Genomic DNA, 15,721 nt, shown 5'->3' with positions numbered 1-15,721 from the left:
CCAAGGAAATAGTATGTGTGTAAGAGATCCAGGCTGTTCATCTGGTGGGCCCCATCATATGCCCTATCTAATGATCAAGCAGCCTATTTTTGGGCCATGGCACATACAAAGAGTACCCTACCTGATGAATGATCAGGATTTCTCACACACATAGATGAGCTGCTTGCCTGAATCGCCGTCGCCAAGTAGTTCTTGTCTAATGAGTTCTTGGCATTGTAAGGACATCCTGACATGCAATTACCACACGCTAAGCATTTATCCAACGGCTGTGATCCCATCGGACTGGGCCCCACCTCCTGGCCAAAATTCACACTCAGCTTGATCGAATTCATGCTGCAGTCTTCGATTTCATCGGATATTCCTCTCATGACTCTAGAATTGCCAAATTCCAGTGGGATACTCTGTGGCCTCAGCATTCCCAATGCTGATATTTCACAGATTTCCCAGTCATGCTGCCATTCCTTTGGCCATTTCGGGTCCCGTCTGGCACGGACCGGTGTCGATACCATCACACCAGCATTCACCAACGATCCTCCCCCGAGCCCACAGACCGTTCCTGCTAATGAATCGCCTTGCTCATGGATCTGCGGCCATTAACATCTCAGCTTCATATTTGAATTCTTTGATCAGGCATGTGGGTTCCATGGTTCTGTTATCCAAACCGTTCATCTTATAGGCCCCATGTTGGATGGGGGATGGAATTTTCAGTATTTGAAGGTCCCAGCTGCCTTTGGATGTGGTGGCTTTTGAATAGTTGAACGGCTAGGATCTACCAAACTGGGAGATTTCCATGTTCCCACCCGTTGGTGGCAGGCCCCATATGATCAACGGTTTGGATAGGTGTACCATGGCCCCACATGCATGGAATACTGCGCAGTAGCAAGTTAGACTCCTGAGGATGAGCAAGAGTCACCTAATTCTTCCTTATCATGAGATAAACCCAATGCTACTATCCTTTTATTATTCACGCATTATTGTATTATGAGAAATGCTCCAGTGGTCTGAGAGCAACATAAGTTACTGTGCTCCTATTTGCGTTGTGATTCTTGGACGGTCCAATAGGTTCATCTATACGGTTACTTAGATCCAAGCGCATTAAAAAAAAAATTAAAAAGACAAAAAAGATCCAACAAACATTCATTGGCTGCCATGCAAACATGAAACCAATCTGAAAAATATTGACCAGATAATCATGGACTTTAATTTGGATGGTCAAGATTGCTTTCACATGGATATGGACGAAGGGAAGGCGCTCGTTCAATCCGCAATGTTTCCCTTGGCGTGGTACACTTAAGCATTCCAGCTGTCTCATTTTTGGGCTAATCACCTGGAATATTGAATGGACGGCCACGGTGGGACCCAAAGAACCCCTGAGGACCAGTTTGGACGGTGGGATTAGAAGGGATTAGGTGGGATGGGTTAAAAAAAAAAGAAGATAATAATGGTTGTTGTCTTAGGTTTTCTAATTTCATGAGCTCCCATGCCACCTGTGTTTACAACTCCTATTAGGCATGATGTTTGGGTGGAGGGTTTAGATGGCGGCGTTTTTACTCTCATCTCATAAAATATTTGGATGGCCTAAGACACTACTCTCATCATTTTTTTCAAATCTGACAATCGGTCATTACTTTATACTCAGGTGGGCCGCTCCGTACGGCAACCATAGGTTCGTGTACAAGACCTCTATGGCGTATCATGTATGTATTTAATCAAACCCGTTCATAAGGTGTAAATCATCAGGATTATCAAAACTACAATAAAATCAGCTTGATCCAAAACTCATCGGCCCACAATGCCTTAGACGTTTCACGTGCAATTTTATATCATTCCCTTCTGTATGGCCCATATGAGCTTTTGTATCCGTCTGATCTTTTATAGATACCGGTGGTCAGAAGGGTTATCACCTTGATGGACGGAATGGATTTCATGTATATAACACGGCAGGCCCAACTGAGCTCAGATGTTTTACGCGATCCGTAAAATACAGGTAGTTACGATTCCGGCCTACTACCGCAGATGAGTTACCGGTTCTAAGAGGTCACGTCGCTCTTATTTCTTGGGGGCGAAATCCACGACGCCACCCCTTTTATGCAAAGCGTGAAACACCCTCGTTCTTTGACGCCACCATGTTATATACATGAAATCCAATCCGTCCATCATATGGAATCCTAGATGATAGTTACTTTTCACAAAAATTAGAAAGATCCACCACTCAAGTGGACATTACCACAGGGAGCAGTGCGGATGGTTTGCTAACCATAGGTTTGTGTATAGGCCAGTTATGGTGGATATCTCTCATCAAACCCGTTCATCAGATACAGCATGGTGGGCTCCAGCTTGGGTGGTTTGGGCGCTGTGTGAACCAGGTATGGTAGACTCTTCTGCTCCCAAACTCGCTATCCACGTATTAAGAGGAATGGAAAGTGACCCCTGCGATCAGCTCAATTGGTGGTCTACTCACTCAACAGTCCCACCTCCGCGCTGATTCGATCGGTTCGCATAGTAGGGCTTCTCTGAGGCGGAATTGGGTGAGATTTGCTTCCATTCCTACAATCTTTTGTAATCTCATGCATCTAAAGTCGATCCTCTCCAATGCCGACGAGATATCCAAGAAATCTCATGAATTTCACCTTAATCCCGTCGCCAAACAGTCGGCACATGGAAGAGTGGGATTTCGAAACCCACTCCCACTTACTCCCACCTAATCCCACCGTCCAAACATGCCCTGACATTACCGTCAGTCTCTAGCAAGCCCAACTTGGCTGCCACCCCGAACCAGCGAAGTGGATGGGACCTGACCATAGGGCCCACCTAGATGTATGCATTTCTTATCCACGCCGTTCATCTGTTTTTCCGGATTATTTTAGGTTAAATCCCCAAAAATAAAGAAAATAAAATTTTCAGGTAGACTACCCCACAGGAAATAGTGGTCATCAATCATTCGAAACCTTTTGTGGGCTACACAAGTTTTGGATCAAGCTGAAATTTGTCTTTTCCATTCATCCAGCTCCGTGTGACCTTATCAACAAATTGGATGGTCAATAAACATTACGGTGGACCCTAGAAAGTTTTAATGGTGGACTTTCAATGATCACTATTTACTGCGGTGTGGTGCACCTGAAATTTATATCTGCTTCATGTTTTGTAGAACTCTCCAAAATAAGATGGAAAAACAGATGGACGGCGTGGATATACAATCATACATCGATGTGGGCCCTTAGGTCGAGTTCCCATCGACATCGTTGGTTCCGGAGTAGCAGCCAAGTCGCGCTCGTCTCTAGGTAGGTGATGGTGGTGGAAGAGGCACCGGGTAATCCGCTTCCCTGCCATTCTTGTACTAGTTTCATGATAAGTCCATCGTGATAGTTCACCACCATTTTCGAAGTCCCTGTGTATCATAGTTGATGCATGTGACATGCATGCAAGTCAATTCAAACCATCCAAACCGTAGGTCCTATCATGGATAGAATCTTAACCATAGAATCACAAAGATTAAATAATACTAACCGTCCATTTGGTAACTAACAAATGGATGGTTAATAAAATATGTTCCGTGATCAAAATTCACTGTGCAAAGTAGCAAGTATCAACTATAGGCAATCATGCAATCCAATGGTAGCCATGATGTAGACGGTCTGGATTCCCGTACAGCATGCATACGCGTACGGTGAGTGATACACCACAACTTCAAATATGGTGGTGAATCCATAACAAAGACAACCATAGCTAAAAATAAGAAATCTAGGTCGCCATGGAAGTGCACCTGAAACAAACCATCCTTGGGTCCGAAGCTGATGCCCCAGTTCCTGTTTTCCATCCTCACCGTCGATATGATCTGAAAACTGTTTGTCGGGAAGTCCTGCGCTTCCCACCTCCGTCCTTTCTCGATCAAACACACCTTCATGCCAGCCATTGACATACGGCACGCTGCGACCGACCCACCATAGCCGGACCCCACAACAACAGCATCATAGCCGTCCCTACCGCAAACTCCATCTACGTCGCTTGTTTTCGCCATATTTCTGTGACCCAACTCAAAGATTCAGTACTAGAGTGGAGTGAGTGACTGAGAGAGAGAGAGAGAGAGAGAGAGAGAGAGACATCCGACATGAAAAAGAATCCTGTGCTAATGCTTTTATTTATAGCAAGCCATCAACATAAATCTTTGTGTGTGTGTGTGTGCGCGCGCGCGCGCGTGTGTGTGTGTGTGTGTGTGTGTGTGTGAGAGAGAGAGAGAGAGAGAGAGAGAGAGAGAGAGAGAGAGAGAGAGAGAGAGAGAATTCCAGTGTATATTCGTGATGGTGGGGCATGGTAAGAGCGGCTCATATTAATGAAAGATGGCCATCCACTGCATATACCTTGTTTGGAATGTACTGAATATACCTCGTTTGGAATGTACTGAGTTGGCGGGGAATGGCCTGAAATTTGTTGTGATGCCTCATCTAACTGGGACACACACAAAATGTATGGGGTGGATGTTGGAACCACATCTCAGTGGGCCTGGTAAATAATCAGAAAAGTTTCAATGGGTGGGTATCCACTCCCAACTGTTGTCTATGATGTGGCCCATTTAAGTCATGGATTGGCTTGATTGTTAGGCCCACGGCCACCATGGAAGGGTGCATGTGATTGATGGCATGGATGTCCACCGCACATCACGGTGGGGCCCACAAAGCTCAACCTCATGGGAAGCTCCCATGAGATCAACCCATAGTACCTTTTTCTAGAATGTATGTGTGTGTATTATATAATTATGTGTATTATATTATGTTTGTGTACGTATATATTATGATATCTGTTTGTATATATATATACAAATATAATATATAATGATATGATGATATCTGTGTTTGTTGGGGGTTGGGGAGAGGCAGGGATTATATATCTGTATATATATAAGAATCCTAAACTTGGTTCGGATGATTTAATTTAGTCTATAGTTGTTGGCTCAAATTTGGTCATACATGTTGCATGTGTGTCGTGTGTGCCTGAGCCAAATGTGGCTCAAATGAACCAAATGTCTTTGACCATAGGCGCCCAAATAAGCTAAGAGACCGAAGTCTGTACAGTTCGACCATCTATCTTATCATTGATCATAGAAGATCGAGATTTGCAAAGGGGAGGGTTCATTCTTTCGATAAGTTCTTTTTGTCTTCCGGATGAAATATTTTCCAATTAAACATGTGATAACTGCCACATTTCAACAGTGACATAATATAAATGAAAAACAAACAAACTTAAACATGAAAATACTTTATTAATATTTATTATAGGAATACTTACAATTAACTTAAAAAGACAAATATAGTGACATGTTCCTTACTTGAAGGGATGCCGGGCCGGGCTTGGTAGCATGACAGTCATCTGACACGGTATGGTCGGTAGTCTGTTTATCACTTGACAGGAATCAAGCTACATGGTGGGACGACCAATAAAGGGAGAATCTTCGACAGTCTAGTTTAAGAAAGTCGGCTGGGGTGATTATCTATTTGAAATCCTGGCAATGACTGGGCTCGTGGCGAGATGGTTGTGATTCAACTTCGTAGTGAGGAGGTTGACGGAATTACTTAGCATATAGTCAGAAAGGCCTGAAGTCTTCTATTCAAGATTTAAGCAATCTTCTTAATGATCTAGTGGTGTGTTAGTCAACCTAGGGTGGAGGGATAAATAATATTGTAACGGTCTATACTTTTTGCAGTATTGTATTGAATAGTAGTGAAGGAGTTAGACCAAATTTAAACTAAATGTACCCATAAGAAATGAGGAATAAGTAGCAATATTGCGCTGTATAAAAGAGTTATGTTGAGATGGCCTGGGCTTGAAGCTCTTCACTCTTAGCTTTATTTATAGACATATGAACAACAGTGATGTAAAATCTTAGAAATCATTTTCGAACTCTCCCTTACATCTATTAGTCACTTAGTAGGCATGACCAATTACATTTCTAATCAGAAATACTCTCCACAATCTTTGCATAATCAACCAGTCCTATGACCAGTTATATTCTACTATATGTAATCGAGAAGAATCCTCGCCAACTAAACATGCAATCATTTGTACTATTCCATGTCACTATGTAAACAATAACTTTTCATTCTTCTTCATGTGTCTACACCATGGTTGTTTGCTTTCGTCAACGAGTGGCACATCTTGTAGCAACAATCACCTTAGCTTTTTAAGATCTTCCTTCGGTTGATCATATCAGTTGTAAAATTTTCATCATGATATTCCGTATAATAGTTTAATTTTATATTAATTAAGAGCTCTAAATATTTTATACAAAATGACAATATTTTTATTTTTAAATATTTTTAATTAATGGATAAAGTAAGTTGGATTGAAATTTTCAATCATTTTAATAATTAGGTTAGGATTAATTAGGAACCATCCACCTTGTTACCCAAGCCAGCCTACCCAATCTAATCCAGTAATTAATTAAGGACAAATTATCTTAGATTTATTAATGTACTTATAATATAAATGGTTACTTTACACATGTGGGACAGTTTGACTGTCCAGACACCTTGTTACCCAAGCCAACCTACCCAAGCCAACGCTTGCCAGTCAAACTCGACTAGTCTAACTCGATCCAAACCGAGTGAGTGAGTCAATCCAAATTGAGTTGACTTCGTCCAATCTGAACTCAAAATGAGTCAAGTTCGAGTTACCCGATAACTCGACTCGGTACTTGTGACTGGGTCGGACTCTATCTGGATTAGTCCAGGCCAGACCCAGACTCAAATCGGGTCAGGCATGCTAGACTCAGTACCGAGTCAGTTCGAGTTCGGATCAGGCCTATTTCAAAATCGGATTGAGTTAGGTCAAATCTAGCTCAACTCGATGGCCAGCTCTAAATAGGACCCTGTAGTTCCAAACTCAACAAGTTAACTTAGAGTATTGAGAACCGAGTTAAAGTCTTCTAAGACCGGTTCTTTTGTATTAGTTGAGTATTGGGATAACTTCTCAAGAGTCCAAGTAAAACTCAATGGAAGTTTACTGAGTCAACTCATTTTGGCCGAGTTAACTCATAGGAAGAAAAGTGTCATTCGTTGTAGATTTTTATTTGTCACAAGCACATGACCTTTAGCAGCTTTCATTTGACCTTCAAGCATGTGGTCAATAAAATATTTAATTGTAAACATCTCCCTCCGATATCCGACAAATGTAAATACCCTTCCTCCGGTCTAGATCATTGCACATAGCTCTCTCGTGCTTGTGATAAATAAAAATGTACAACAAATGAGAAAAATGCCCTCCTCGGCCATCTTAGGAGTTTGTTTTCCCACATGTGGGGCCTGCTGCTTGTGTATAAATGCTATCCAACCCATTTAGAAGGATCCCTCCGTGATAAATATTGGATGGCAAAAGAATCAGGATTATCAAATTATGGGGTGGGCCACACTCATCCAAAAACCTCCAAATCTACCTGGCAGGCGACACCCATCTAAAAGCTCCAAATATACATGGTGGGCCACATGATGGTTGAATAACATGAATTTTTTTAGTTTCTCATTTTCATGACAGGGGACCACATTGAATGGCTTCGATGACAAAATCCACTGTGGTAGGCGCAGTCATCTTCCACTAGTTAAATGCCAGGTAGGGTAAAACGGTCATTCTCTGAAGATGACAGCACTAATGGACCATGTGTGGGAATTTACATTGAATCCAAAATTGTAAAGGAGGCAATTGCGATCATTCAAATCATAGGGGGAGTGTTTACAAATGTTAAAAACTACAAAAGAGGTTTTTACAAATATCCCATAAATAAATAATTGGTGGTGTTGGATTAAAAGAATTTAAAAAATGAGATTTGAAAAATCTAAAAAATTAATTTTGACTTTGTTAACTACCTTGTATTAATTAAGTTTAGTTTTATCCTATATTGAAAAGTTGTTAAGAAAAAGTCTTTATATTAAAATCTCACACTAATCTTTTATATTGGAAAATAAAGGTATGCCATGTAAGCAACCTGGTGCACACGTGTTGTGGTCGTGAGTGAGGCATAGTGCGATGTGTTTTTTATCGGATACTTTTGGTTTTCTAGGCATATGTTTTGTACTCACGCATATGGAGACAAAATGTCATTATACACCTATCTCAAATTAATGAGCCGGTATGCACTGACATGCATTTAATACGCCACTCGCATGCACCTCGAGCCCTAATGACTACCTACATTTCCTTTGCAAAATCATGTAAAAATATCTCCTCTCTATGTTTTTTTCTCTGAGAACTTTCTAAGCAATTTTAGTTTGAGCTTTCTTGAGCTCGTGTGACTAAGATCGCGAAGGTACCTTATTAAAATTGATCATCTTCGAGAAGAGTTGTTGTATCCCAAGGGTAGACTTGCTACAACTCAGTGCATCAGGGATTGTCTTCCAATAAAAAAAAAATCTATCTTTAAGATAGCGACGGTAACATGCTTCAGCTATCTAGATTCTTCTATTATTATTTTTAGTTTATTATTTTAAATTTTCTATTTCTGTATTTTATAACCAATGATGGCTCCTCTCTAGGAAATAAGATTTTCCTTATAGTGATTCACTTGCTTGTAAAATGTTATTCATCTTGAGGTAAAAATCTTTCACCTACTCATACTTATGTACGCCCACCATGTTGTGTACTCCATCCACCAGCACATTAAGTGGGCCCTTCATGATAGTGGGATGCTTAAAAAATAAGAACTCTATTCATTAGGTGGGCCACACTATAGAAAACAATTGACAGCTACTCAAAAACCTCCAGTGACCCACACGATGGTTGGGTTGGTCTTGTGTTTGGGGTGTCCAACTTGCACAGCTATCAACACTTCTGGATGGGTTGGATGGCATACACACAGAAGGTGGGTCCCACACGTGGCCCTTGTACTCAAAGACTGGACTGGGCAGCCCAACATAGGAACATACATTCTAAAAAATCATTGGGTTATTATCCATCCCTAGGTGGTCCATTGTTTCAAATGCTGAATTAAAAAACCTGGTCCCTAGCTACATTCTTGGTATGATTGGCATTTATTCATTGATGCGCTCTTTATGATATGGTGCAATGAAACTAAACCCAAAACTATTTCTATGTCATATCTCTCTCTCTCTCTCTCTCTCTCTCTCTCTCTCTCTCTCTCTCTATAGGAAGTGTTTGGCAATGTGGGAAGCTCCAAAAGAAAATTCAATTTTAATGAGAACCAAAGCTACAAGGGTCTTTTAGTATCAGTTGAAGACATGAGGTTAAAAGGTAGTTGCCGAAAACCAAGGCTAAAACCTTTATCACGGAGTTGCAGCACCGGTTTGAATAATTGTCGCAAAATCGAACTAAAAACTTTGGCCTTGATTTTAACTTTTTTGTCACAATTTTGAACCGAGAGGAAAGGCTTGTTTTCTTATAATGTTTCATTAAAAATTCACACTCTCTCCATTTGAGATAAAAAGTAGCTTTAGAGACTTCTTTTCATTTCCATTTCTTAGCTTTTCCTAGAAAAAATGGATATTCATTTCTGCTAAAAAAGGGTTACATCATTTTCCAAGGTAGAGAATACCCATAAGATGACCGTACCTGGAATCCATTTAAAGTTAGCATCTTTAATATATATATATATATACACACACACACACACACACACACAAAGAAAAATTAAAATCAATCTTTCTTAAGGATTTTAAGTTACATTTCTTTACGTGCATTATAGCATTCCTATGTCCAAACACCCTAAAATATTTTCATAGTTTTCTTTTTGAAAACCTTAACCTCATTTTTACCGGAACTTTTGAGAATTTTAATTTTATGAAAGCGTTTCATTTGCTTTTCTAGGCATTAGTTTATGTACAATATCAAATTGCAAATATATTGCTTTCAAGTTGGAATTAAAAGAAACATAACCACAAGCTAGGAAGTTGTGAATACTGTTAAGATCTATACATGAAGCTTGATCATCAAAGGTGTACTGATTATGTAATTTTATAATTTTATTTGGAGTATTATGTAAACCCTAATTCCTTAAGGGTAATATATATTTTATAGAAAGAGGCATCATTGTGTTGATATCTTCTTCTTCTTTTTTTTTCTTTTAACCTTTGAACATGGTGGATTGGCGTGATTTTTGAGAAACCACATAAATCTGTTTTGTGGTTTCTACTTTTCTTTTTTACTTTCTTTTTTATTTTAGTGTTACCATGCAAATACTAGGAAACATCATTCATTTTTGGCATTTGGCAATTCAACTCACTTTCGAATCCAGTATTCTTACTTGAAAAACAAAAAAAAACAAAAAAAACAAAAAAAAAACAACACATAATTTTCATGAATGCAATTGTAAAAACTATGTACCTTGGCATAAGCTCCATTTTACCTCCCTTAGCCAGCCAAAAATCCAAACGCAGGTTTCCAAAAGATCCAAACTCTAAAATTACAATCAATCAAAAAATTGCAATTAGTGGGTGAAACAAATCTTGGGTTTTCTTCACTTCCCAACGTATAAGTATTTTTGGTGTGACTAACCCTATTAAGTAATCTACCGTCTATATATATAGTACTTTGTATTGCTTGGAACATGGTACGGTTAGCCGCCTTTGGATTGGGTAGAGTTTACACGCCTGTCCTAAAACACGTAACCCAAAGTTGGAATATTTTTTTTTTCCAAACAGAATTCCGGCTAACTAACGACTTATAGAAAAAAACATTGATACTCTGGACTGTGATGGATGATATACAGGCACTTAGAAATTGCGCACATGGAACAAAAGTAGTCAAATTAAGCCATCCGAATTATGGTACCGGTGTAGCGACCGCTTGTGAATTAAAAAAAAAAAAAAGCTTATTTGATTATCTGACTATCGGATTGGTGGACTTTTATTGGACCGTTAAAAATGAAAGAAATCCCACGGTTCTATTTTCACAAAGAAGTGTCCCCGAATCAGAGGTCAGGACCGTTCAACCAGTCTGATCATGGGATTACTTGGTCATAGATAGTAGGCTACACAATTGGGAGTTTTTATTTGATACGTACTACCATAAAATTCCTGAGTGCCCGCTTATCAAGTTTCATACGCAACCTGAGTATCATATAACTGCTCTAAGTTGAATGTTTATTTGGGGTTAGAATATTTGATGGCCCACTGCCATTTTTAAATGGTGGTATAATTCATCCAATGTACACATGATGGACATGTGTGGAAATCTGAACCGCTCAATTGTCACTGGTAGAGTGATCAGGACCATCCAATTGGCTGGTTTCAAATGAGTGGGCCCAAAATAAAACAGCACGGTTTAGATTTCGGTGAGCGAAAGGATAGGATAGTCAAGGTGGTGTGAATTTTTTAGGTATGCCCCATTCAAGATTGAGTCAATGTTTTGGATGGTGCAGATCTACTTGTAAGTGTCCCATGTGTAGTGATGAGTCATCACGGCTGCAAAATGGTAGAAAACTATCAGCGTAGCGTTGCGCATCATCTTTTGGAGCGCGGATCCTCTGCCTCCCGGGGACGGGGATTTCCTGCGAAAGGCTTTCGCAGGAAGTTCCTGCGCTGGGATGCTAAGTGGGGTCCACCGTGATGTTTGTGATAAATCCATCCCGTCCATTCGTTTTAGGAGATCATTATAGGACATTACACCAAAAATGACATGGATTTCAAACTCAACTGGGCCGCACGAGAGGGAAAACTGAGGAAATAGTTTTCTACCATTGAAATCTTTCTGGGCTCTACCTTGATTTTTATATGCCATCCAAACGGTTTATAAGGTCATTCCCAATGGGATGAAGTGAAAACATGAAAAACTTAACATGATAAGAAACTTTTGTGGCCTTAAAAATGTTTCAACGGTGGTGACTAAATCACAACTGTTTCCTCTCGTGCGGCCCAGTTGAGTTTTAAGTCCATGTCATTTTTGGTATAACATCCTAGAATGATCTCCTAAAACGAATGGACGGGATGGATTTATCACAAACATCACGGTGGACCCCACTTAACATCCCAGCGCAGGAACTTCCTGCGAAAGCCTTTCGCAGGAAATCCGCGTCCGCCTCCCGGAGGCAGGAACTCCCTGCCTCCAGCGGTTTCATTGGTCAACGGCATTTTATACGCCACGTCATTAGATTTTTTTAATATATTAAATAAAGTACATTTAATAAGAAGTATAACAGAGACGTTAAACGGAAGCGGTTTGCGTGCTGAGTAAATCAGTATGGTAAGCGTACTGAGTAAAGTCTGTGGAGCCCGTGCATTGCATCAACTCCATCCATCTCTTTTATCATCTAATTTTAGGGTTTTAAAACAAAAATTAATTGTATCCAAAGATCATGTGGACCACACCACCCAAAACAGTGTGAATTGAATTCTACCGTTGAAAAGATATTGGGGGCCACAGAAGCTTTATATCAAGATGATATTTGTTTTTTCTATTCATCCATGTATTTGTGATCTTATGAACAGTTTGGATGAAAAATAAACATCATTGGGGGCTTAGAAACATTTCGTGAAAATCAATACTTCTACTGTTTCCTTTGGTACGGTCTACTTGAGCTTTCGGTATACTTCAATTTTGGGCTCAACCCTTAAAATGATCTGAAAAAATCGATGGAAGGCATGGATAAACTACATGAATCATAGTGGGTCCAATAGAGTTTACTCAGTACGACAAGACTCGGTACGCAATCCGATTTCACGTGTCTTACGGGGACACGGATTTCCCACCAAAGCCTTTTTTAGTAAGATGCTACACAAGGATTCTGAATGGGCCCACTGTGACGTTTATGATAAATCCAACCCGTTCATCCATTTTTAGATATCATTTTAGGACATAATACCAAAACTAAGGTGTATACAAAACTCAAATGGGCCACACGAGAGGAAACAGTGGGAATTTAGTGTCCACCGTTGAAATATTTAAATGGCCACAAAAGTTTTGCATCGGTCTAATATTTTGGTGTTTTCACTTCATCCTAGTAAAAATGACCTTATAAACAGTTTGGATGGCATATAAACATCAGGACGCCTAGGAATGTTTCAACGGTAGGAATTTCTTTCTCCACTGTTTCATCTTGTATGGCCCAGTTGAGTTTTTGATCATCCTAATTTTTGGTTATATGTTTTAAAATGAGCTTTAAAAATGGATGAATGGATTGGAATTCTTATAAACATCACGGTGGACCCCACCATATATCCCAACGCTGGAACTTCATGCAAAAGGCTTTCCCCGGTGAATTCGCGTTCACGGTTTCCATTGGAAACGGACTGGCTACTCCCCTGCCACTCGGTGCTATGTGGGCCCACCATGATGTATGTGTTTCATCCATGCCGTCCATTTATTTTTCTAGATCATTTTATGGTCTGAGACCAAAAATGAGGTATAACCCAATCTCAAGTGGACCACATTACATGAAACAGTGTTGAATGAACGTTTACCATTAAAAACTTTTTGAGGGCCATAAAAGTTTTGGATCAAGCTGATCTTTGTTTTTCTCTTCATCTGGGTCTTTATGACCAAACCAACAGATTGGATGTCAAATAAACAGTACGGTGGGCCTTAGAAGGACTTTAATGATGGATATCCAATCACCATTGTTTTCCTATGGTGTGGTCCATATGAGATTTATATCCATCTCATTTTTGGGATCAACCCCTGAAATTATATGTAAAAATAGATTAATGGAATGGATGAAACACATACATCATGGTGGAGCTCACAGAGTACCAACCACCGCCACCACCGTGCTGGTGGTAGGGGGAGTAGCCAATCCGCTTTCATTTCCATTTGGGATTCAGTGCTACATTGAGCAGTGAGACTCGCTACTGAAGTGATGTCATCTATTTATATGGGTTCCACTATGATGTATGTTTTATATCCACATATCCATCCATTTTGAGAGATCATTTTAGGGCATGAGCCAAAGAATGAATCAGATCCAAAACTCGAGTGGACCCCACTACAGAAAACAGTCGAGAGAGTCACGCCCACCATTTATTACGACTGAATCCAATCCAAACCTCGTCACTTTGTCTACTAAACTCCATCACTTTGTACTGCAACCCCATCACTTTATCTACTGAACCTTGTCACTTTGTACTGTAACCTCGTCACTTTGTCTAGTGAACCCCATCACTTTGTACTGCAACCTCGTTACTTTGTCTACTGGACCCTGTCACTTTGTACTGCAACCTTGTCACTTTGTCAAATGAACCCGTCACGTTGTCTATTGAAATTCCGTCATTTTATTTAACAAGTCGCTACTTTATCTAGTGAAATCCTCTCACTTTGCACCGTAGCATCGTCACTTTGTCTAGTGGAGCTAAGTCACTTTATTCGAAAACTTGTAATTTTATCAAGCAAAACCCTATTTTCCGAGAATCTGTAATTTTATCTAATGGAACCCTATTTTCTTTGTCTCGTTTAACCTTATTACTTTGTTTAGTGGAATCATCTTGCTTTGTTGGGTAACCCCGTCACTTTGTTTAATATAACTCTATCATTTCGTCTAATAACCTCGTCACTTTGTCCAATGAATCCTGTCATTTTGTCAGTGGCCCCACATGATTTAAAGCTCACGTTGAATTCTGCCCTATATAATGTAAGTTAGAGGTGGGCATTGAGTCGATTCAAACCAAGTTAGGGCCGATCCGACTTGATTCAATTTTGAAATAGGCCTGACCCGAACTCGACCTGACTCGGTACAGAGTCCAACATGCCTAACCCGATCCAAGTCCGGGTCTGTCCTAGACTAATTCGGACTGAATCTGACCCGATCACAAGTTCCGATTCAGGTCAAGTCTTAAAATAATATGAGAAAATGGATGAATGGAGTAGATATACAACGCATAGATCAAGGTGGGCCCACGGTGAGGATCCTACGGACATCACTCATCCTGGGTCGCAGCTAATATTCCTTGTTAATCAAGGAGATTTTGTAAATATATTTTTTTATCTTATAAAATTGTCGTGGGATGACATGACCTAATTAAATTTTAGAAGAAAGAAATTAGAGGTGGATTAACTACTGACACATTGAGTAGCTAGACTTGCTACTGAAGTGACACCACCAAGTTCTGTGGGGCCCACCATTATGTACATGTTGTATCCACATTGTACATTCATTTGGAGAGATCATTTTAGGGCATGATCAAAAGAATGAGGTAGATCCAAAGCTGGAGTGAACCCTACCATAGAAAATAGTGATGAGAGTGACGTCCACCATTGAAGCCTTCCTAAGGTCCACGGTGATTTTTATTTGAGATATAACCTGTTCATAAGTTAGCACAAATATTAAAGAAGTGGAAACACAAATATCAGCTTGATCTTAAACTTTTGTGGCCCTTAGAAGTTTTTAATGGTGAGCGTACTCTCTTCACTGTTTTTTGTGGTGGGGTCTACTCAAGTTTTGGATCTGATTCATTCTTTGGCTCATGCCTTAAAATGATCTCTCCAAATAAATGGACAGTGTGGATACAAAACATACATCATGGTGGGACCGACATAACTACGTGACATCACTTTAGTAGTGAGTCTCACTACTCAACCTGTGCACTGAATCCCTAAATGAAAACCTAAATAAGAATCACAGTGGACCTTAAGTTAACATAGACATTAAAGAAGGGAAAACACAAATATCAGCTTGATGGAAAACTTTTGTGACCCTTTGAAGTTTTTAATGGCGGGCATCTCTCTCCACTGTTTCTGTGTTCGGGTCCACTCAAGTTTTGGATCTGATTCATTTTATGGTTCATGCCCTAAA

General features: G+C 40.0%; 1 protein-coding gene across 1 annotated transcript; it reads right to left on the bottom strand.

Moving 5' to 3' along the window:
- Positions 1-83: 83 nt before the first annotated feature.
- Positions 84-10,458, bottom strand: LOC131234548 (uncharacterized). Its single transcript, XM_058231486.1, has 3 exons — positions 10,324-10,458; positions 3,764-4,022; positions 84-584 (listed from the first exon to the last, which is right to left on the bottom strand). Exons 1-3 carry the CDS (start codon positions 10,338-10,340, stop codon positions 84-86), a joined length of 777 nt encoding a protein of 258 aa, XP_058087469.1. The 5' UTR covers positions 10,341-10,458.
- Between the last annotated feature and the right edge of the window lie 5,263 nt (positions 10,459-15,721).

Source organism: Magnolia sinica, chromosome 19, assembly GCF_029962835.1.
Source record: "Magnolia sinica isolate HGM2019 chromosome 19, MsV1, whole genome shotgun sequence".
NCBI classification, from domain to species: Eukaryota; Viridiplantae; Streptophyta; class Magnoliopsida; order Magnoliales; family Magnoliaceae; genus Magnolia; species Magnolia sinica.
Note: the sequence above shows the minus strand (reverse complement) of the source record. Positions and strands in the feature narration are given on the sequence as shown.

Excerpts from the sequence above, each read along its gene's own strand:
- LOC131234548 (XM_058231486.1), bottom strand. Across the intron at positions 585-3,763 it reads CCAAGGATGGTTTGTTTCAG|ATCCATGAGCAAGGCGATTC; the intron begins GTGCACTTCCAT and ends TAATGGCCGCAG.